Source organism: Phyllobates terribilis, unplaced genomic scaffold (assembly GCF_046119375.1).
Source record: "Phyllobates terribilis strain yellow unplaced genomic scaffold, ASM4611937v1 Scaffold_3__8_contigs__length_932513732, whole genome shotgun sequence".
Taxonomy (NCBI): Eukaryota; Metazoa; Chordata; class Amphibia; order Anura; family Dendrobatidae; genus Phyllobates; species Phyllobates terribilis.
In genome coordinates this window covers 842,739,896-842,761,252 of record NW_027362763.1, presented here as the reverse complement: position 1 = coordinate 842,761,252, position 21,357 = coordinate 842,739,896, and the positions used below count along the sequence as shown (strand labels likewise).

General features: G+C 47.1%; 1 protein-coding gene across 2 annotated transcripts; it reads left to right on the top strand.

The window, feature by feature from the left end:
• Positions 1 to 1,630: 1,630 nt before the first annotated feature.
• On the top strand, positions 1,631 to 20,736 carry LOC141257668 (cystatin-like). 2 transcript variants are annotated; one of them, XM_073672503.1, is made up of 3 exons: positions 1,631 to 1,903; positions 16,143 to 16,271; positions 20,631 to 20,736. In XM_073672503.1, exons 1-3 carry the CDS (start codon positions 1,691 to 1,693, stop codon positions 20,715 to 20,717), a joined length of 429 nt encoding a protein of 142 aa, XP_073528604.1. In that variant the 5' UTR covers positions 1,631 to 1,690; the 3' UTR covers positions 20,718 to 20,736. The 2 variants fall into 2 exon arrangements, with proteins under 2 accessions (XP_073528604.1, XP_073528605.1); XM_073672504.1 differs by having other exon boundaries at positions 1,632 to 1,903; positions 16,143 to 16,259.
• Positions 20,737 to 21,357: the final 621 nt, after the last annotated feature.

The following is a 21,357-nucleotide window of genomic DNA, read 5'->3' as shown; positions in this document are numbered from 1 at the left end:
CAGCCAAAAACTAAGGGATAGTAGTAAACCACATGATGGTGGTATCAAATTAATATTAACATAGTAATGGCTCACCGCCATAAGCATTTTGATTGACAGCTGGCTCTGCAGGGCATATGTGCAGAGCAAGTCAAGTGGTCAATGAAAGTGCTCGGGCATGCATACAGCCACAACTCACACTATAGTCAGCAGTGCTGTGATTGTCGCAGTTCCATGTATGCTCCCATGACTGAAAGCCAGCAGGTCCCTGAAGGAAATAAGTTAATTTTCTCATGGTAGTTGCATTTAAAGGCAGGTGGCCCGGAAGCATTTTAACACTATTTACCTGCAGATTAACCCTACATCTGCAAGTAAACAGAGTTTTCTAAGGTGACAGGTTCCAAGCACCTACACATGTGATGTCAGCCCATTGTCTGACACAAAAGATAAGTGGAAAAGTATTGTCTGTGTTCTGATGATGGCATGATATGACACAGAGCAAACCCAAGAATTGAATGTATATTTTATATTATGCACACAGAAAATCTAGGGATGGCAGCAAATAGGATTTCTGGGGAAGGATAGATTTGACACATAGGAATGTAGGGGAAAAGGTTAACCTGGCATATAAGAGAGCTGGGACTCAAGTGGTCTCTCACTAAAAGGACCTAGAGAAGAATTGAATCCATGTAGCAGTTTATGTGACAAGGAAAGTAGCATATGTCATGTTGGCAGAAAACAAATCTATGCTGAAGCTTTTCTAGCAAGTAATTTAACTCACCCCATGAGCTGGATTCATAGCTACACTGCTCAATACTGTAGTATAATGTCCTCCATGTTGTTGCTACATCTCTCTATTTGTTATCAAATGAAAAAAAAGAGCAGAAATCCTTTTATCTGTTTGCTTAGTTTTTCTGTTTATTTAGTTTATAGTAGACATTACAGCAGCTAGTCTCCAGGCATCAGTCCTGAAACAGAGCCTGCATAGGGGAAAACTTATTCTGAAAAGTTATTTGAAAGTAGAGGTCTCCTTCAATGATCATAGACCCTGCAGGGCATGATATGCAATGTTAATAATACATCCCTGTTTCCCTATGATTTGCATAGTTTGTGAAAATACCAAAATCTTATGACAATGGCACACACGATATATTACTTTTGGCTCATATTGCTAGGTGTGACACATTTTATATTCTTCGTGCCACTCATTCCTAGCATACAGGTACAACCTCTGAAAAAGGAAGCTATGTAAAAATTAAGGGGAAATCCTTTTTTAATGTTATATACATTTATGTAACAAGGTGATTAGTCATGTGCTCCTGTCCTTTAGGAACATTCATTTTTTAAACTGATGAATGGAAAGGTTTTAGCAGATAATATTGTAAAAGCGATCACGTGTGACATTTCTCTATATTTTCCATTTTTGCTATATTTAAACTTCATTTCTGATAAGATAATAATGACTTTGTCTCTGTGATAAAATGTGGTATTACTTAAAATTTTACCTATAATTTACTGCCAGCTGTACCGGATAAATGCCTGGTATTGTTTGAGTTCTCAATCACTAGATAACACATAAGTGAAATGCATTAGTCTTATCAAAGTTTAAACATACCTGTGTCCTAGCACCCTTGCTGCAGACTATAAAAGTTGCTCTCAGCTGGTCCTTGGCCCTCTTTTCTTTCCTTTATTTCCTTTCCCAGGAACCAGGATGTCAGCAGGAATGTGCGGTACAGCCTTAGTGGCTCTGTCTCTCCTCTCTGTATGTGTGTATGGGGACATGTTGGTTGGAGGCCTTCAGCAGGAGGATCCCAGTGACCCCGAGGTTGTAAAGGCTGCCACCTTCGCAGTTAGTGGATTCAATAAACTATCAAATGCCGAATATATTTACAAGCTAATGAAGATTGTATCTGCTGAATCTCAGGTAAGGGACAGATAGGAATCTAGTGCTCTTCCTTCACTCAATGACCACATAATTACGATGGTTCAAACGAGCATACTTTCAGTCAGTGCACTGTTTGCTAAGCAGAGAGCACATAATAGTACACTAATCAATTTTAGTCAAAGTGTAAGTACAGCATGCACTATTCTCATCTGTTTTAGGCTATATTCACACATCTGTGGGACACATCCTAGTTCTGTTCATTTATTCTCTGACAGCACACTGACTTATAGCGTTTCATTGACCCATACACACATCAGTTTTAAAAACAGATCTATGGGACTCCGAGCATGTCCCATTATCATCTATTTAGCTGGTCAGACTCAGCCATTGTGCACTACTCGGACAACCCCTTCTCAATCCGTATGTTTGACTCCAGTAAAATAACAAAACTTATACTCCCTTCCGGTGCCGGCGTTGTTCCAGCGGAGTCAGCACCATCTCTCCCGGGCATTGCTTAACATTGTTACATCACGTGATCATTGTGGCCATTCAGAGCTGGCTTCACTCTCCTCACATTCAGACAAATCACATACATCCAGAGGAAGTCAGAACTGCTGCTCTCTTACTTATGTATGCAATACGTCTAAAGACGAGGAGTGTGAAGTCAGCGCTGATTGGCCGCAGGAATCGCAGGACATAACAATGTTAAGCGACACCCGGGAGAGACAGTGCCGACTCCGCTGGAACGACTCCAGCATCGGAGTTGAGTACAAGGGCTCACTCACACTTGTCTATAACACAGCCAAGTGCTATCCAATGTTTTATCGTATAGCATTCAGTCCTGTGTTACACTATGGGGCAGAGCAGATCTTCGATTTTTTTCTCATACCTATTCGGCATGAAAAAAGAATCGCAGTATGCTGCAAGTGCCTCCGATAACACTGTTCTACATATTTTCAAAAGTTGTCAGTGTCTGTTATGAAATGAGCCATTTATTCATGATTTTGACTTCCTGAAATCAAATTGGACAATGAAAATTTTTAGTTGGCTCTTGTTTCTATGATATCAAAGAGTTTTCCATTAACTTCTACATATAATTAATTAATCATAAATGTCCTTAACGTGAAAATTAGATGCTAGATACTTTTGCACTAAACATATTAACGCACAATCCCTAGCAGCTCAAATAGTATGCCGCAGGATAAAAGAGATTCTAGCTGAATTAAAAACAATAATTTTTATTAGTACAATTAACAATACAAAAATAAAATACAAGAAATGGTGGGAAATAACCTCCAATGGAGGGAGGCAATATGGTATAAATGAGTTACACCAGATCCATAAGTATAAAAAGAGTAGTCTATATAACGATCTGCTAGGTTTAATTTATACCATGATATATTCTATTGATCACTGGAAAGTAGTAGGGCAATACTTACTCAAGTGCATATGTCTAATATAAATCAATGTAAAAAAGAGACCCTTAATACAGAATAATGGAACACAGAAGACAGCCAGTATCATCATAGATTATACATCAAAACATGAGTTCTGCTGTTTAAGAAAAACTGTTTACATAAGGAATTAAGTGCTAAGTGCATATATTATCAAAAAGCCATTTTTACAAACGGAAGAAGCGTGATGCGAAATGGGGTAGGGGTTTGGGAGTCAAGCTGTATATGACTTTAAACTGTGATCCCTTCACATTAACTATCTGAGGTAATGTACCCTATATGAATGCTGTATATCTATATGCTGTAAGGATAGGGGCTTTATATATGCATTTGTAAAAACGTCACTGTAGGGAATTTGGCAGTGAAAATCCGCTAGGAACTGCCTGTGTGACGCCCTGCTGTGCATGGAGCCACAGATCCTGGAGGGGTGCATTTCAGGTTTTCTCCACAAGAGGCCCTCAGAGCATACACACACCTCCACCTTCCACCTCAGACCACCAGAGGGAGTCCGGATAAGGATATAAATAGGGATGGTGGAGCTAGGCAGCCCAGACAGTGATTCAGCAGTTTTCTGCTCAGACACAGAAGGAGAGAGTCTGTGAGTGAGTTCTCCTCAGGAAGAGAGTGGAGACAGAACAGCCTGGAGTCCACAGCCAGTTCCTGCAGAGTGAGACACAGAGAAACAGGTCAGTCTGCAGTGGAGCTCAGTCAGACTCAAGCAGCTCGAGTTAAGTGAGCTAGGAGCGTTGCTGATGCTCAGAGAACAGCAGAAGAGGCAGCCACCTAACTGCCAGTGTGTATAGCCTAGTGAGGGCCCTAGTAGGCCGAAGGCTAGAGGAGTGAGTAGCATTGGGGGCAGAGGAGCCTTACTATCTCACCCCAGAAACCATATCCTGGACACTGTGTCCGAGTCTGCAGGGATTCTTTATACCCAGCAGAAGACAACCAGAACCCCTGGCGAACTACAGGTCCCAGGAATACCAAACGCTGACTGTTATACCAGGGTCAGGAGTTACCGAGGCCCCATATACCAGGGAGTGTGTACTCCAACAGAAGGCCCTACCACAGGATCAGCCGGTGCAGAACAGAGACTAAGTTAGGCCTAGCTCCAGGTAGGCCAGAGACTAACACTAAGCAGCGAGGAAACAGGAGGCCCTACACCTGCTCACTGGGGAGAGTCCTGCAGTGCACCCCTCACCCTACAGTGCTCCGGACGGTACCTGCATTCCCACCAGTAAAAGGTACACAAGCAAACCGTGTGTGTGTCCCCTGTTCTTCCTTGGACCTGGCTGGGTCACCGCCACATCGCTGCCCTGAGGCCTAGCTCCACCTGTGGGGAGCTACACCATCAAAGCTGCCGTAACACCGGCCTCAGTGGACTGCCGCAGCGCACAGGTGGCGTCACAAACTTTGACATTTTATTTTCCCCTTTTTTAAGAGAGACCCAAGGGTACGGGCCCGGGAGCGAACCACCGTGACGTCCCCCAAGACCAGGCATTAAGGCCCGGGCGCCGAGTAGTCCCCATCCCCTGGGCGCCACATCTCTCTAACTGGCGTCACAAACAGGATTGCGTGCCCGCGGCAACGGAAGGAGTTGTGCCCGTTGCCATCGGGTACTGTGCGCCTTAAAAGACTGTAAAACTCAGTGGTGAAACTTTTCCCACCATTTTCTGGAGTTTCCCGCCACTGGCTGCCATCTTTCCGGTCGCCGCGCGGGAAGAAGAGGGGCGTAACCGCTGGAAGCACGCAAAGTCGAGGACACGCCTCACGCATTGACGCAGCGTCAGGTCCTGGCAGGAAGCCCCAGCGAACGCTCTGACTTGGAACGTAAGCGACGCAAGGTCCTACCAGAAGATCGTCACCTGCAGAGCTGCCGCCTACAGAAGGAAGGTAGGCCACGGTTCACTAGGGGGGTGCCAAGATGTTGCAGCAACAACCCGACGCCACGGCCCAGGCTGACAGCCCCGATGATGTGGCCGCCGCCGCGCAAGACGGAGCAGCCGCTCCATCACCAGGGCCTGTAGCCCCTATCGTACCATTGACTTTACCATACATGCCCGGAGCAAAGTGGCTCCCCCAGTACAGCGGCAAGCCAGACACCCTGTCTGGATTCAAGCGCAAAATATGCAGCATCCTGGACATGTATTCTATGACGGGCAAACAAAGAGCTGCAGTTGTTGTGGGACAATTGACTGGTGCTGCGGAGAGAGAAGTAGAGACTTGGTCGGCCGCAGACCAGGAATCAGTGTCCACAATTTTCAAAAAGTTACAGACTGCCTTTGAGGACTGCACTGAGGCAGACTTCCGGATGAGGTTCTACCAATGCTCTCAGAAACCGGAGGACAGCGTTCAGGACTATGCCTGCTGTTTACAAGGGGCCCTGCAAGCTCTAAAACAGGTTAGTCCAATTGGCATAACTAATGAGAGTAAAATGCTAAAAGAACAATTTGTCCGGGGGCTGAGGTCCCAAGCGGAGAGCAGGACTGTGCGTTGGTGGTCATTGGATCATCCAGATGCTACCTTTGACATCCTTAAGGATATGGCTATAAAGGGACTGCAACCCCTGGAGATGGCAGATACTGCAATCCAACGTTACCAGGGTGGGGCCACTCCAACGCCAGCAGCACCCACCTTTTCCCCGCTGGCTGCTGAAGCCAAAGTGCAGGCAGCGCCCCCTACTGAGCTGGACTGTCTGCGCTCAGAAGTGCGCCAGCTGACCAAAAACCTGGCCACTGTGATGAGTGCCCTGCAGCTACGGACGGAGCCAGAGACGGAGGGAAAGATCCTGCTAGCCGACTGCCCTGAGGATGTCCCCTGGATGAACCGGAGGAGAAGGAGGACGTCGCCACCCCGGAGGAGGACATCGCCACCCCGGAGGAGGACAACGCCGCCCCCAGGAAGGACCAACAACCAGCGCCATCCTCACCAAGAGTTCGTCTGCCACCGCTGCCAGAAGGCAGGTCACACAGTGCACCAGTGTCCTTTAAACAAGTAAACCCTGGGTCTGAGGGCCAACACCCAGGAATAGACTCAGCAGGCCCCTCAGACTGGCACCGCAGGTTCGTGGGAGGAAGACCTTTCCTATCCATCATACTGGACGGCATTGAGATACCTGCCCTGCTGGACACCGGATCCCAGGTAACAATCATACCTGATATCCTCTATAGCAAATACTGGTCCATGGACAGTCTCCAACCCACAAACCCAGACTTTTCAGTATATGCCTCTAACGGCCTCCCTCTTGACCTACTTGGGGTTAAGAATGTAGCAGTAAAAGTGGGGAGAGTGGAGTTAAAGGACCAGGGACTCATTGTAGTGAAGACTGTCAATGAGGAAAATGGACTGAATGTGGTACTAGGCACTAACATTGTTGGTAACTGTTTGGAGGAGGTTGTGTTTTTACTCCAACAGCTCACAGACATTGCCAGACCAGGGCAGAAGAGAGTGATCCAGAAGGAGATCCAAGCCCTGATGTACCAGCAGCAAGTGAAGCTGACCGGTGGTGAGATTGGTAGCGTGCGGGTAACAGACCCGATACCCATTGTGATTCCCTCAATGAGTGAAATGCTTATCTGGTGTAGAGCAGCAATAGGTCTTAAAGGACAGAGCTACCAGGCGGTAGTAGAACCCCTTAGCTCAGAGCACAGACCTACACTCTTAACTGCCAGGGGGGTAGTAGACGTACGCAATGGGAGGGTGCCCGTCCGTCTTCTCAACTATGGGGAAGACGAGGTCAGACTACCACGTTATGCCACTGTTGCCAAACTGTACACTGTAAATAATAACTCTATTCACACGGCGGAGTCCTTAACCTCCCCAGACCAAGTGGAGGATAATGACCCTACAACACAGGAGGAGGATTGGTGTCAACAGGTCCACATTGGGACAGACACCACTCCTGCCCACCAGAAACAGGGAGTACACTGGGTGGTTCAGGAATATGCGCAGGTATTCAGCAAACACCCACTTGACTTTGGGAGGATTAAGGGGGTACAACATCACATCCCCACAGGCAACCATCCCCCCATCAAGGAACGGTACAGGCCTATACCTCCGGGGTATGCGGCAGAGCAAGAAGAGACCACCGGACTAAGAACAATCCAACGGGATTTATTGAGGCAGGCAGCATACCAAATCAAATATCCATGTTATTCCTGATGTCCATAATAAGTCCAAAATCACAGACAGACGTGAGGTCTTGCCGCAGCTAAGAGCCCTCACCCTTTCTCTCCAGAGATGTCCCAACACAACACTGGTCATGCATAAGTTCCTTGTCTTGGGCTACTGGGAACAGCCCAAGGGTAGGGGAGGAGAGGTTCCCACCTCCAAGTCAATGGTTTGGTCCATTGCATGGCTCCGATATGTCTATATGAATGTGTATTGTGAGTTCTCCCCCCCCGCTTAGGAGAACAATGGGGAGTCCTCTAGCTGTGTTGACATAAGCCTAAGTTAAATGATGATGGAGGAACAAAGTTATACAGAAATGCAGGACAGGGCAAACAATGTATCATGACAAATGACCCTACAACACAGGAGGAGGATTGGTGTCAACAGGTCCACATTGGGACAGACACCACTCCTGCCCACCAGAAACAGGGAGTACACTGGGTGGTTCAGGAATATGCGCAGGTATTCAGCAAACACCCACTTGACTTTGGGAGGATTAAGGGGGTACAACATCACATCCCCACAGGCAACCATCCCCCCATCAAGGAACTGTACAGGCCTATACCTCCAGCACACTACCAGGAAGCCAAGGAGATGTTGCATGACATGAAGAAGGCAGGGGTAGTAAGGGATAGTTGTATTCCCTGGGCAGCTCCCCTAGTTCTAGTCAGGAAAAAGGATGGAAGCATGAGAATGTGTGTAGATTACCGACAAGTAAATCGCATTACACATAAAGATGCATACCCTTTACCCCGTATTGAGGAATCCCTGGCTGCCTTAAAGTCTGCAAATTACTTTTCCACCCTTGACCTCACTAGTGGGTACTGGCAAGTAGCTGTGGCTGAGGAGGATCGGGAGAAGACGGCCTTCACCACCCGATAGGACTCTGCGAGTTCAACAGTATGCCGTTTGGACTCTGCAATGCCCCGGAACGTTCCAGAGATTTATGGAGTGCTGCCTGGGACACAGCAACTTTGAGACTGTGTTACTATACCTGGATGACGTGATTGTGTACTCCAAGACGTATGAGGACCACTTGAAGCACCTGGCGGAGGTATTTGAGTCACTGTCCCAGTATGGGATGAAGTTGAAGCCCTCCAAGTGCCACCTGCTCAAGAGAAAGGTACAGTACCTGGGGCACATTGTCAGTCCAGAGGGAGTAGCACCAGACCCGGAGAAGGTCACTGCCATCCAGAAATGGCCGGAGCCGAAGAACCTCAAGGAGGTGCGTCAGTTCCTGGGACTGATAGGATACTACCGGAGGTTTGTAAAAGATTACACCAAGAAAGCTGCGCCTCTGCAAGACCTCCTGGTAGGACAGTCCCCCAAGGGCAGAAATCCCCAATTCTACTGGGGTTAAGAACAGGCTGAATCATTTCAAGAAATGAAGGAGATCCTGACAGGTGATGAGATCCTAGCCTACCCTGACTACAGCCAACCGTTCCTGCTGTATACTGATGCTAGCAATGAAGGATTGGGAGCTGTCCTAAGTCAGAGGCAGAATGGCCAGGAGAAAGTCATTGCGTATGCAAGCAGGAAGCTCCGCACGACTGAGAGGAACCCAGAGAACTATAGCAGCTTTAAGTTAGAGTTCCTGGCCTTGCTCTGGGCCATCACAGAAAGAATCAAGCACTACTTAGCCTCCAGCAAGTTCACTGCCTACACTGACAATAACCCCTTAACTCATCTTGAAACAGCCAAGCTGGGAGCCTTGGAACAACGATGGATGGCTCGGCTGTCAAACTACCAATTCACAATAAAGTACCGGGCGGGCTGCAAGAACGCCAACGCCGATGCCTTGTCCAGGATGCCTCACCAGTCAGACACAGAAGAAGAAGTGGATGACTTGGAAGAGATTGAACTACCTGCCTTCCACTGGAATGGGATGATCCACAAGCTACGAGCCTCCAGGAGGCAACGCAGTAAGACGTTAACCCCCCTGCCTCACCACAGCTGGAAGGAGACCCAGGATAGCGACCCGGTTGTCAGCCGTATCAAGGAGCTGATAACCCAAGAAGGTTCCTCCCTGGAGAAGGATGCGTCTCTTCAAGCAAAGCAGCTGTGGAATGAGAGAAGCCGGCTGTTTATCTACCGTGAGAAGCTGTGCCGGAGGTACGTCAATCTGAAAACCCATGAGATGGTGTGGCAGATAGTGGTTCCTAAGACGGACATCCAGATGGTGTTGGAGGCCTACCACGATCAGGCGGGGCACGATGGCTGGAAAAAGCTAGAGACCCTGTTGAAGTGTCGATTCTACTGGGTGGGAATGCACAGCTCCATTGAGAGGTGGTGCAGAGACTGTGGACCCTGTAGCCTCAGAAGAAAAGACTACAGCAGCCAGAAGGCACCCCTGCAACCCATCAAGACGACTCGACCCCTGGAGATCGTGGCCCTGGACCATGTCAAATTGTCACCCAGCCGGTCAGGATACTCCTATGCCCTGACCATGGTGGATCACTACTCCAGGTTCCTGGTGGTTGCCCCTGTCAAAGACCTGACAGCAGAGACAGCAGCGAAGACGTTCCAAGCGTACTTCTGCAGACCCCATGGATACCCTGAGCAGGTACTGACTGACCAAGGCCCGGCCTTTGAGGCTGAATTGTTCAAGGAGTTCTGGCATCTGTACGGGTGTAAAAAGATCAGGACTACACCGTACCACCCCCAAACTAACGGTCTCTGTGAAAAGATGAATAACATCATCATCGACCTGCTGAAGACCATACCACTTGAGGAGAGAAACCAGTGGCCAGACCTACTACCTGACCTAGTGGATCTGTATAATCACATACCAGTAAGTTCCACCAATTGCACTCCGGCATATCTCATGCGGGCAAGGCCAGGAAAGTTGCCCATGGACCTGGAGCTTGGTGTTGTAGAACCTGAAGCTGATGTGAGGACTGGGACACAACCAGACAGGAGCAGTACAGAAGAGTACAAGCCTGTGTCGAAGACAGTCTCACTCGGGTGAGGGATAAACAAGAAGCACAATACAACAGAAGTGCACCAGCAGAACCCTTCACAACAAGGAGAAGTGGTATTGAAAAGGAAGCGGAGGAACCACAAGCTGGATGACCAGTGGGAGAGAGAACCCTACACTGTGTTGAATTCAAGGTTTGACAACAGAAAGATGTGTCTGATCAGCAAAAATGGAGGAAGAACAACTGCGACAATATCTAGGGACCACCTGAAGTTGTGTTCAGATCTGCTAAAACCCCAAGAAGAAGTGACTCTCGTTTTCCCGGAGGAACCTGATGAAGCAGTAATACATACTGATTTAGGAGACTTCCCGGCAGATTGGACTCAAATCGGAGGAGCAGTCATAATTCCAGTACTCCAATTCTTCCAACAGCCAGATGACCCTCCACAGCAAGTTGAACCTGTAAGTGCTGCAGAAGAGCCTAGTGCCACAGAAGAGCCTGCTCAGGAAGAATCCCAGGAAGAAGGATCCCTGGCAGAAGCAGAGCAAGAAGGCCCAGCCAATGGTGAACTTGCCAGCCCAGTAGCGAGGTTAAGGCAGTTTTTCAATACTATCGCTAGTAGAACAAACAGGGTAGCTGAGAGAAACACTGACACTACACAGCCCACCGCACTATGCAGATCTACACGTAGCACGAAAGGTCAACTCCCTGTCAGGTACACTAAGTAAAATAGTTAAACCTCGACAGATGTAGATAGTTACCCCTGGGGTATTGTATTGTATTGAATTGTATAATACTGTATATTATTGCATTATCCTGTGTATGTATTTCTATGTATTTATTGCCCTTTACAGGCCTTTAACTTATATTTTGCCCCTCTAATGGACAATCCAAGTGAAATGGACACTTTACTTATTTGCTTCCCATTACCCACTTGGGTATCTAAGAACTCTGTGGCTGAGGACTATGTGCAGCCCAAAGACTTTATTTGTACATATTTGCACTCCCTGAGTGCCCCTTTGAGCAACCTCTCCAGAAGAGACTTGGACTTTCTGGTTGCTCATTGCCTATTGTTTACTGAACTATATATGTATATTTATCCATGTTCTGGTTATGCAACGTTCAAGTGTCCTAACCTCCCATAAAGGGAAGCTTGTTATTGTTGTTGTTACAAAATGTGCTTCAGCCTGGGAGTGCTGAGTTCAACTAGGGGGGAATGTGACGCCCTGCTGTGCATGGAGCCACAGATCCTGGAGGGGTGCATTTCAGGTTTTCTCCACAAGAGGCCCTCAGAGCATACACACACCTCCACCTTCCACCTCAGACCACCAGAGGGAGTCCGGATAAGGATATAAATAGGGATGGTGGAGCTAGGCAGCCCAGACAGTGATTCAGCAGTTTTCTGCTCAGACACAGAAGGAGAGAGTCTGTGAGTGAGTTCTCCTCAGGAAGAGAGTGGAGACAGAACAGCCTGGAGTCCACAGCCAGTTCCTGCAGAGTGAGACACAGAGAAACAGGTCAGTCTGCAGTGGAGCTCAGTCAGACTCAAGCAGGTCGAGTTAAGTGAGCTAGGAGCGTTGCTGACGCTCAGAGAACAGCAGAAGAGGCAGCCACCTAACTGCCAGTGTGTATAGCCTAGTGAGGGCCCTAGTAGGCCGAAGGCTAGAGGAGTGAGTAGCATTTGGGGCAGAGGAGCCTTACTAGCTCACCCCAGAAACCATATCCTGGACACTGTGTCCGAGTCTGCAGGGATTCTTTATACTCAGCACAAGACAACCAAAACCCCTGGCGAACTACAGGTCCCAGGAATACCAAACGCTGACTGTTATACCAGGGTCAGGAGTTACCGAGGCCCCATATACCAGGGAGTGTGTACTCCAACAGAAGGCCCTACCACAGGATCAGCTGGTGCAGAACAGAGACTAAGTTAGGCCTAGCTCCAGGCAGGCCAGAGACTAACACTAAGCGGCGAAGAAACAGGAGGTCCTACACCTGCTCACTGGGGAGAGTCCTGCAGTGCACCCCTCACCCTACAGTGCTCCGGACAGTACCTGCATTCCCACCAGTAAAAGGTACACAAGCAAACCGTGTGTGTGTCCCCTGTTCTTCCTTGGACCTGGCTGGGTCACCGCCATATAGTGCACCTCGTCAAACATCGCTGCCCTGAGGCCTAGCTCCATCTGTGGGGAGCTACACCATCAAAGCTACCGTAACACCGGCCTCAGTGGACTGCCGCAGCGCTGGTGATCCTCACCAAACACCACAGGTGGCGTCACGAACTTTGACATTTTATTTTCCCCTTTTTTCAGAGAGACCCCAGGGTACGGGCCCGGGAGCCGACCACCGCGACGTCCACCAAGATCAGGCATTAAGGCCCGGGCGCCGAGTAGTCCCCATCCCCTGGGCGCCACACCTGTACAACTAGTCTCCCATGCAGCTCGATCCCAATTGGCTTTTAAAGTATGTTTTTTTTTTCTGAAATGCAGTGTTTCAAAGTCAAACATGCCTGTCTGAAATTGTGCAACCAGTACCTGATACATTCTGCCTGTTCCCACTGCCTTTTATTGTTTGCAGTCCTGATATATTGACCGCGCTGCAGCCAATAAGTGAGTTCAGCGATTCGTGTCATTCACTGGGACTGAGCTCAGTTATTCACTGCAGCACTATAGATATGACGTCAGAGCTGCAGACTTGGTGCTGGACCAAGGGAGGATAAAAAACAGTTGCTTTTCTTTATACAGTGGGGAAAATAAGTATTTGATGCACTGACGATTTTGCAAGTTTTACCACCTACAAAGAATGGAGAGTTCTGTCATTTATATCGCAGGTACACTTCACCTGTGAGAGACAGAATCTAAAAAAAAAAATCCCGGAAAATCACATTGTATGATTTTTACATAATTAATTAGAATTTTATTGCATGAAATAAGTATTTGATACAATACAAAAACAGAGCTTATAAGAAAAAGATCTTCAGCTCACCTGGCCCAGCCTGCCCAGTCCTCCTTTCCATGATCTCGGTGCTCGGAATTAATCCATCCCCATCTGGGAGAAAAATCCTCAGTGAAAGTAAAAAATAGTTTTCCAGCACACGATGTAGAAAAATAAAAAAAAAGCCTTTATTTAATCCATCGTTAAAAAATACAATTCCAACAGAAATAAAAGCATGTGTAGGCTTACGCGTTTCGGATCATATTTGACCATGCTATGACTAAGGGTCAAATATGATCCGAAACGCGTAAGTCTACACATGTGTGCTGGAAAACTATTTTTTACTTTCACCAAAAACAGAGCTTAGTATTTGTTACAGAAACCTTTGTTTGCAATTACAGAAGTCAGATGTTTCCTGTTGTTCTTGACCAAGTTTGCACACACTGCAGCAGGGATTTTAGCCCACTCCTCCATACAGATCTTCTAGAGATCTTTCAGGTTTCGGGGCTGTTGCTGGGCAACATTGATTTTCAGCTCCCTCCAAAGATTTTCTATTGGGTTCAGGTCTGGAGACTAGCTAGGCCACTCCAGGACCTTGAAATGCTTCTTACGGAGCCACTCCTTAGTTGTCATGGCTGTGTGTTTCAGGTCATTGTCATGCTGGAGGACCAAGCCACAACCCATCTTCAATGCTGTGAGGGAAGGAGGCTGTTGGCCAAAATCTCACGATACATGACCCCATCCATCCTCCCTTCAACAGTGCAGTCGTCCTGTCCTCTTTGCAGAATTACCCCCAAAGTATGATGTTTCCCCCACCGTTCTTCACGGTTGGGATGGTGTTCCTGGGTTTTTTACTCATCCTTCTTTCTCCAAACACGGCAAGTGGAGCTGATAATAAAAAGTTATATTTTGGTCTCATCTGACCACATGACCTTCGCCCATGCCTCCTCTGAGTTATCCACCAGTCATTGGTGGAATTCAAATGGGCCTGGACATGTACTGGCGTGAGCAGAGAGACCTTGTGTGCCCTGCAAGATTTTAATCCATGACGATGTAGTGTGTTACTAATAGTAATGTTTGAAACTGTGGTCCCAGCTCTCTTCAGGTCATTGACCAGGTCCTCCCGTGTAGTTCTGGGCTGATTTCTGACCTTTCTCAGAATCATCCTTATCCCACGAGGTCAGATCTTGCTTGAAGCCCCACACCAAAGAAGGTTGACAGTCATCTTGTGTTTCTTCCATTTTCTAATAATTGCGCCAACAGTTGCCTTCTCACCAAGCTGCTTGCCTATTGTCCCAGCCTTGTGCATGTGTTACACGCACTGCTAGTTTCAGATAGGGTGAGACGGGTTTCATGAATTCTTTGGCATCCTGGGGGAACCGTTACTCAGGGCGACCATAGGCTGCAGCTTCTCTCAGGCACACGATAGATTCAATTGCTGACCAGACACATCTGACAAGAGTCAGTGGAATTGAATCTGAAGCACTGCCAGTGCAATTCAGGGATATTACAGCAACAATCTTCATTACAGTACAGTCTGAGTTTCTTGAGCAACCGGCTCCAGTAACAATACAGTAGTTTCTTCACAATGCACAGTATTACAGTCTCTTCCGTAGCATAATTCAGCATAGATTAGATCTTTTAGCAGCAAACTTCTATGCATACACAACCACAGGCTTTTCCTTCACAAGGACACAATAGTACACAGCATTCTTTATCCTGCATGGAGATAGAGGGGGGGGGGACTTGATGAGGGAGATGATCTCTGTGACACAATCCCTTCCAGTCCTTATCTTCCTGCCCAATAATACTCTGCTCTGTTAGTTCAGGGAGTTTATCTGACCTGTGTTTAGTTTCTCTCCTGACCTGAATCCTGTTCAGCTGCCTTCTGTCAGATCCAGATAACACACCACCTTTCTCTTCGGCTTCAGCCAGACTACAATAACTAGTTCCCCACAATATCCCTGGGGCTCTGCTAAAACATTCCCTGTCTCCTATGACTGTGTTAACCTCTCCAGTTGCTGGATGCTTCTGAAGCACAACACTTCCTGTCTCCTGTGCTTGTGTTATTTGTAATGGTTGCTGGATGCTTTTGAAGCAACAGCGCTACTTCTGTATGTCACACATGTTTACAATTTTATCCCTACTGTCCTTAGAGAGATCTTTGGTCTTGGCCATGGTGGAGAGGTTGGAGTGTGATTGATTGAGTGTGTGGACAGGTGTCTTTTATACAGGGAACGAGTTCACACAGATGGAATTAATACAGGTAATGAGTGCAGAGTGGTAGGGCTTCTTAAAGAAAAACAAACAGGTCTGTGGTAGCCAGAATTCTTGCTGGTTGGTAGGTGATCAAATACTTAATTCTTGAAATAAAATGCAAATTAATTATGTAAAAATCATACAATGTGATTTTCTGTTGTTCTTTTTTAGATTCTGTCTCTCACAGTTGAAGTGTACCTACAATAAAAATTACAGACCTCTCCATTCTTTGTAAGTGGGAAAACTTGCAAAATCGTCAGTGTATCAAATACTTATTTTCCCCACTGTATACAAACTGCAGTCAGGGGACAAGGGTTTTTCAAACTAGGAAAACCCATTTTAAACATTTCATATCAGGCATTAATGTGTATGTATTTCCGTGACGAGAGCTGTAATTCACTGGAACAGTAAAGAACAAACATATAGTAAGGCAGAAAGAAAGTAAAGAAAGTTACAGGGGGATGTAATGGTTTGGTGATTTAAACATATCAGGTTCAATATACTCATTTTTATTTAAAACTTTTAAACCTGTAAGTTTTCATTTTCCAGATCGTTGCCGGTATTCGCTATGTTTTGAATGTAGAAATTGGTGAAACAGCGTGCAAGAGAGTCTCAACAAGTGAGACGGGTTCCTGTGACCTCTTTCAAGACCCGACACCGGCCAAGGTCATTACTGATGTAAAATTATTTTTGCAATTTTAATTGTGTTCATTGTTTTACTTTAGTTTATATTTTAGGTGGGGAGGGGGAGTAATCATATTATATCAGAGGAAATAGTTCATTAATGTACTTTTAAAATCTGATGTGCCCCCTTATCAGTTGGGGAGTATAACTTATGTCAATGCTGATAGACACACTCTCTGTCCCTCCCCACCCTATTCTCCCCCCCCAAAAAACGATCACTTATGGTGGTGTTTGCTGCAGTGGCTTTGTTAATGTGTAGCACCAGCAGATGCGTAGTTAGGGGTTCAGTTGGGGGGGGGACATTTGAGTGTGCCCCTAACCGGTAATTCTAATTCTAATAATGAATGGTGGTGCACCCTCTTCGTGGGAATAGGAGAGAACCTCAGCAGATGACCGCCCTGTTACTGGAAAAAAAACAAACACACAGACCAACCCTGAAATTACCCCACATGGTGACCATATAGTGGTAGATATCTGTCCTGTAGAACAGGGGTCTCAAACACGCGGGCCGCATGCGGCCCCTGAGGCTGCTTTATGCGGCCCGCAGGCACAGACCCCTTGATGATCCCGACCAGGTCCAGGAGGAGCCGCCGACAGCAGCGCTGCATTGCCGCACAGAGACTGTTTCCCAGCACTGCATTTCCAATGCCAGCCGCCGGCCAATCAGAGGCCAGCAGCTGATATCTGCGTGTCGGCGCAGCGAGTATGACGTCATTGCGATATGCAGATGTCAGCTGCTGGCCTCTGATTGGCCGGCGGCTGACATTGAAAATGCTGTGCTGGGAGACAGTCTCTGTGCGGCAATGCAGCGCTGCTGTCGGCGGCTCCTCCTGGACCAGGTCGGGATCGTCAAGGGGTCTGACTCTGTGGTGCCTGCGGGCCACATCTGCAGGAAGGCCGCCGAGGGAACGGAGGACAGGTGAGAATCATCTTCTTTTTTTTTTTATGTGTGTGAAGAACAGCACAGGGGGCACATAGCCACAAGAGGGGACCTGGATGGGGTACATAGCCACAGGATGGGGACCTGGATGGGGCACATAGCCACAAGAGGGGACCTGGATGGGGCACAGAGCCACAGGATGGGGACCTGGATGGGGCACATAGCCACAAGAGGGGACCTGGATGGGGCACATAGCCTCAAGATGGGGACCTGGATGGGGCACATAGCCTCAAGATGGGGACCTGGATGGGGCACATAGCCACAAGAGGGGACCTGGATGGGGCACATAGCCACAGGATGGGGACCTGGATGGGGCACATAGCCACAAGAGGGGACCTGGATGGGGCACATAGCCACAAGAGGGGACCTGGATGGGGCACATAGCCACAAGAGGGGACCTGGATGGGGCACATAGCCTCAAGATGGGGACCTGGATGGGGCACATAGCCACAAGATGGGGACCTGGATGGGGAACATAGCCACAGGATGGGGTCCTGGATGGGGCACATAGCCACAAGATGGGGACCTGGATGGGGCACATAGCCACAAGATGGGGACCTGGATGGGGCACATAGCCACAAGATGGGGATCTGGATGGGGTACATAGCCACAAGATGGGGACCTGGATGGGGCACATAGCCACAAGATGGGGACCTGGATGGGGCACATAGCCACAGGATGGGGACCTGGATGGGGCACATAGCCACAAGATGGGGACCTGGATGGGGCACATAGCCACAAGATGGGGACCTGGATGGGGCACATAGCCACAAGATGGGGACCTGGATGGGGCACATAGCCACAAGATGGGGATCTGGATGGGGCACATAGCCACAAGATGGAGACCTGGATGGGGCACATAGCCACAAGATGGGGACCTGGATGAGGCACATAGTCACAGGATGGGGACCTGGATGGGGCACATTAGTACAAGATGGGGACTTGGATGGGGAACATTACTACAAGATGTTTGCCATTATTACTATATGATGCTATTTGTAAGACAATATTACTGAATGTGGCCAATTGGGGGAAACAAAATTGTAAAAATCAAAAAAATAAAAATAAAGCATGAAAAAATATTGGGCACTAAAAATGCTGTTTTATATGTAAACTAAAGTAAACACAAAAAAGTGCACGTTTATTATCGCCACATCCATAACGACCCAAGCCATAAAAAAATAAACACGGAAAAAATGTTCAAAAGGTGTATACAAAAAAAAAATGGTATCACTAAAAATGTCACATTGAACAAAGAATGCGGCCCCCCAAATTCAAATTTTTTCCATGTGCGGCCCATATACCCAGCCGAGTTTGAGACCCCTGCTGTAGAACATGTAAGAGATTACAGTACAGTTATATATATTGACTTACAGCTTACATTCTTTCTGATGGAGTTTTTCACTTTTCCCGTCTTTTCCATCTGTCCCAGATCGACATGACAACTTCTCCAGCCAATACTTGTCTGCAGAGATTACATCAAAGACACATTTGACTTGTCACATTTCCAGCACTGTCCCTATCTATTCCCAACCTGCACAAATGCCTCATCCTGCTGATTGCCCAATACTGAGCCTCTGCTGCCATACACGTCTCTTTTTTCGGCACCAGCTATGTGACACAAAAGCCGGGATCCTCTTACTGTCCCACATAATAATGCCACCACTGTGATCCTTACATAGTAATAATGCCTCCTTTGTGCCCTATAGATGGTAAAATTGCCCCCTAGGAAATACTAATGCCCTGTGCAGGTGCACTAGAAAACAATGTCCACATTTTGCCCCTTTGACGGCCACAATACTCTGACTGCCCCTATAACAATAATACTTCTTAAGTGCCCAATTAACATTTAATAATGTCCACTGAGTCCCCCAATATACAGCTCCTCTATACACAGTATGGTGACTCCACACCTCTCTTATACAGAGTATGATGTCCCCACAGCTCTAGTGCATACAGTATGAGGTCCCCTCAGATCCCCTATACAGAGTATGCTGTGTCCATAACTCCCTTATACACAGTATGGTGGGCCCACCCACAGCTCCACTATAGACAATATGACCCCCACATTGTATGATTGCCCCCACAGAAGGCCTCAAACCGTATAATGGCCTCCATATTAGCTCCCACACTGTATAATGGCCTCAACAGTGGTGCCTACACTGTGTGATTGCCCCTTTAGTAGGCCCCAAACAATATAATAGTACCCATATTATCTCTGACACTGTATAATGGTGCTGCACTATACAATAACCTCCACAGTATTTCAACACTGTATGATTGCCCCCACATTAACCCCCAAACTGTATTATGGGCCACCGTATTAGCACTCAAACTGTATAATGGTCCCTGCATTAGCTCACAAACTGTGTAATGGCCCCCACATAAGCCCCCAAACTGTATAATGCCCCCTTGCATTAGTCCCTAAACTGTATAATGGCTCCCACATTAGCCCTTAAACTGTATAATGGCCCCCACATTAGCCCCTAAACTGTATAATGGCCCCCACATTAGCCCCTAAACTGTAAAATGGCCCCACATTAGCCCCCAAACTGTATAATGGCCCGTATAATAGTCCCCAAACTGTATGATGGCCCCCACATTAGCCCCTAAACTGTATAATGGCTAAGTCATTTTCCCCAAAACTGTACAATGGCCCCCACATTAGCCCCTAAACTGTATAATGGTCCAACATTAGCCCCTAAACTGTATAATGGTCCCCACCTTAGCACCCAAACTGTATAATGGCCATCACATTAGCAACCAAACTGTGTAATGGATACCTCATTTGTCCCTAAACTGTACAATGGCCCCACATTAGACCCCAAACTGAATTATGGCCCCTGCATTAGTCCCCGAACTGTATATTGGCCCTGACATTAGCTCCTAAACTGTATAATGGTTCTTTCATTTGCCCCTAAATTGTACAATGGCCCCCAAACTGTATAATAGCTCCCACACTTTATAAAGGTCCCCACAGTAGTCCCTATAATGTATGAGGGCCCCTCACACTGCTCAGGGTCTCTCATTGTTTATGGTGTCCCTCATAAATTTTAGCTGTATATTTATCAATAAATTGACACATTTAGCTGTATATTTACATGCTGTAAGTGCCAATGGTGCCCCAGTTATTTTCCTGGTCTGCAGTACATTGAGTGATTAAAATATAGGTTTCATGTCTGTAGACTAATGGTAAGGGAGGTACGGGTTTGGCCCATTCAAAACCACATTTCTTTGTTCACGAAAAGTAATATCTTGTAAAATCCCGCTTCTATTTGTCCAGGACTTCAGAATAAATAATGTAGAGGTTAAACATGGTGAAGGATGCTTCAGGAATAAAGAAAAAGCCACTTGTAAATTCTTTATACAATAGGTAAGGGCCACAGAGCTAATGAATTTCTGTTACTTTGCAGACATTGCTGTGCACCTTTACAGTTCTGGATGTGCCCTGGGAGAATGAAGAAAGCCTTCTGTCATCATCATGCAGAGTCATGCAATAAACATGCTAATGTCTGAATACTTTATAGCTTTTTATTGCCTATAAATAATATAACCACATGATACAGAATGAGTTGTGACAACTAGTGATGAGCGAATGTGCTCGCCACTGCTCGGTACTCACCCGAGCATCACTGTGCTTGACGAGCTCGGCACTCGGCGACTATTTCCGGGTTGCTCGGGCGGGAACTCGGGTCCCCTCCCTGCATGTTTGCTGCTCTTTAGAGAGCCAATGAACATGCAGGGACAGCCTGTCATGCACTGTAATGCCATAGCCATGAAGGTTGTGGGCATTACAGTGATTGGTTGGCCGCACAGCATCATCAGGTGTACATAAGACCGGGCGCCGCCATGCTCGTCACAGTCTACCCCGGAATCAGGCAGAGTAGGGAGAGCTGCTGCTGCGTCAGGGAGAGATTTGCTTGTTATTAGTTAGTAAAGGTATTCCACAACATATTTAGTGTATATATCCAAATTAAATAACAGCCCTTCTGAGGACTAATCCAGCTGCATATATTCAGTGGTGATAGCAGGAGTTAGACAGGCAGGCAGTGTATGTGGCAGACTGCAGTGCATGATACAGCACAAGAGGGTCCATTGAATGTCTTGTTAGTATAAGTATTCCACAACATATATATATAT

Excerpts from the sequence above, each read along its gene's own strand:
- LOC141257668 (XM_073672503.1), top strand. The coding sequence starts at position 1,691 with ATGTCAGCAGGAATGTGCGGTACAGCCTTAGTGGCTCTGTCTCTCCTC. Across the intron at positions 1,904-16,142 it reads TTGTATCTGCTGAATCTCAG|ATCGTTGCCGGTATTCGCTA; the intron begins GTAAGGGACAGA and ends TTCATTTTCCAG. Across the intron at positions 16,272-20,630 it reads CGGCCAAGGTCATTACTGAT|ACATTGCTGTGCACCTTTAC; the intron begins GTAAAATTATTT and ends GTTACTTTGCAG.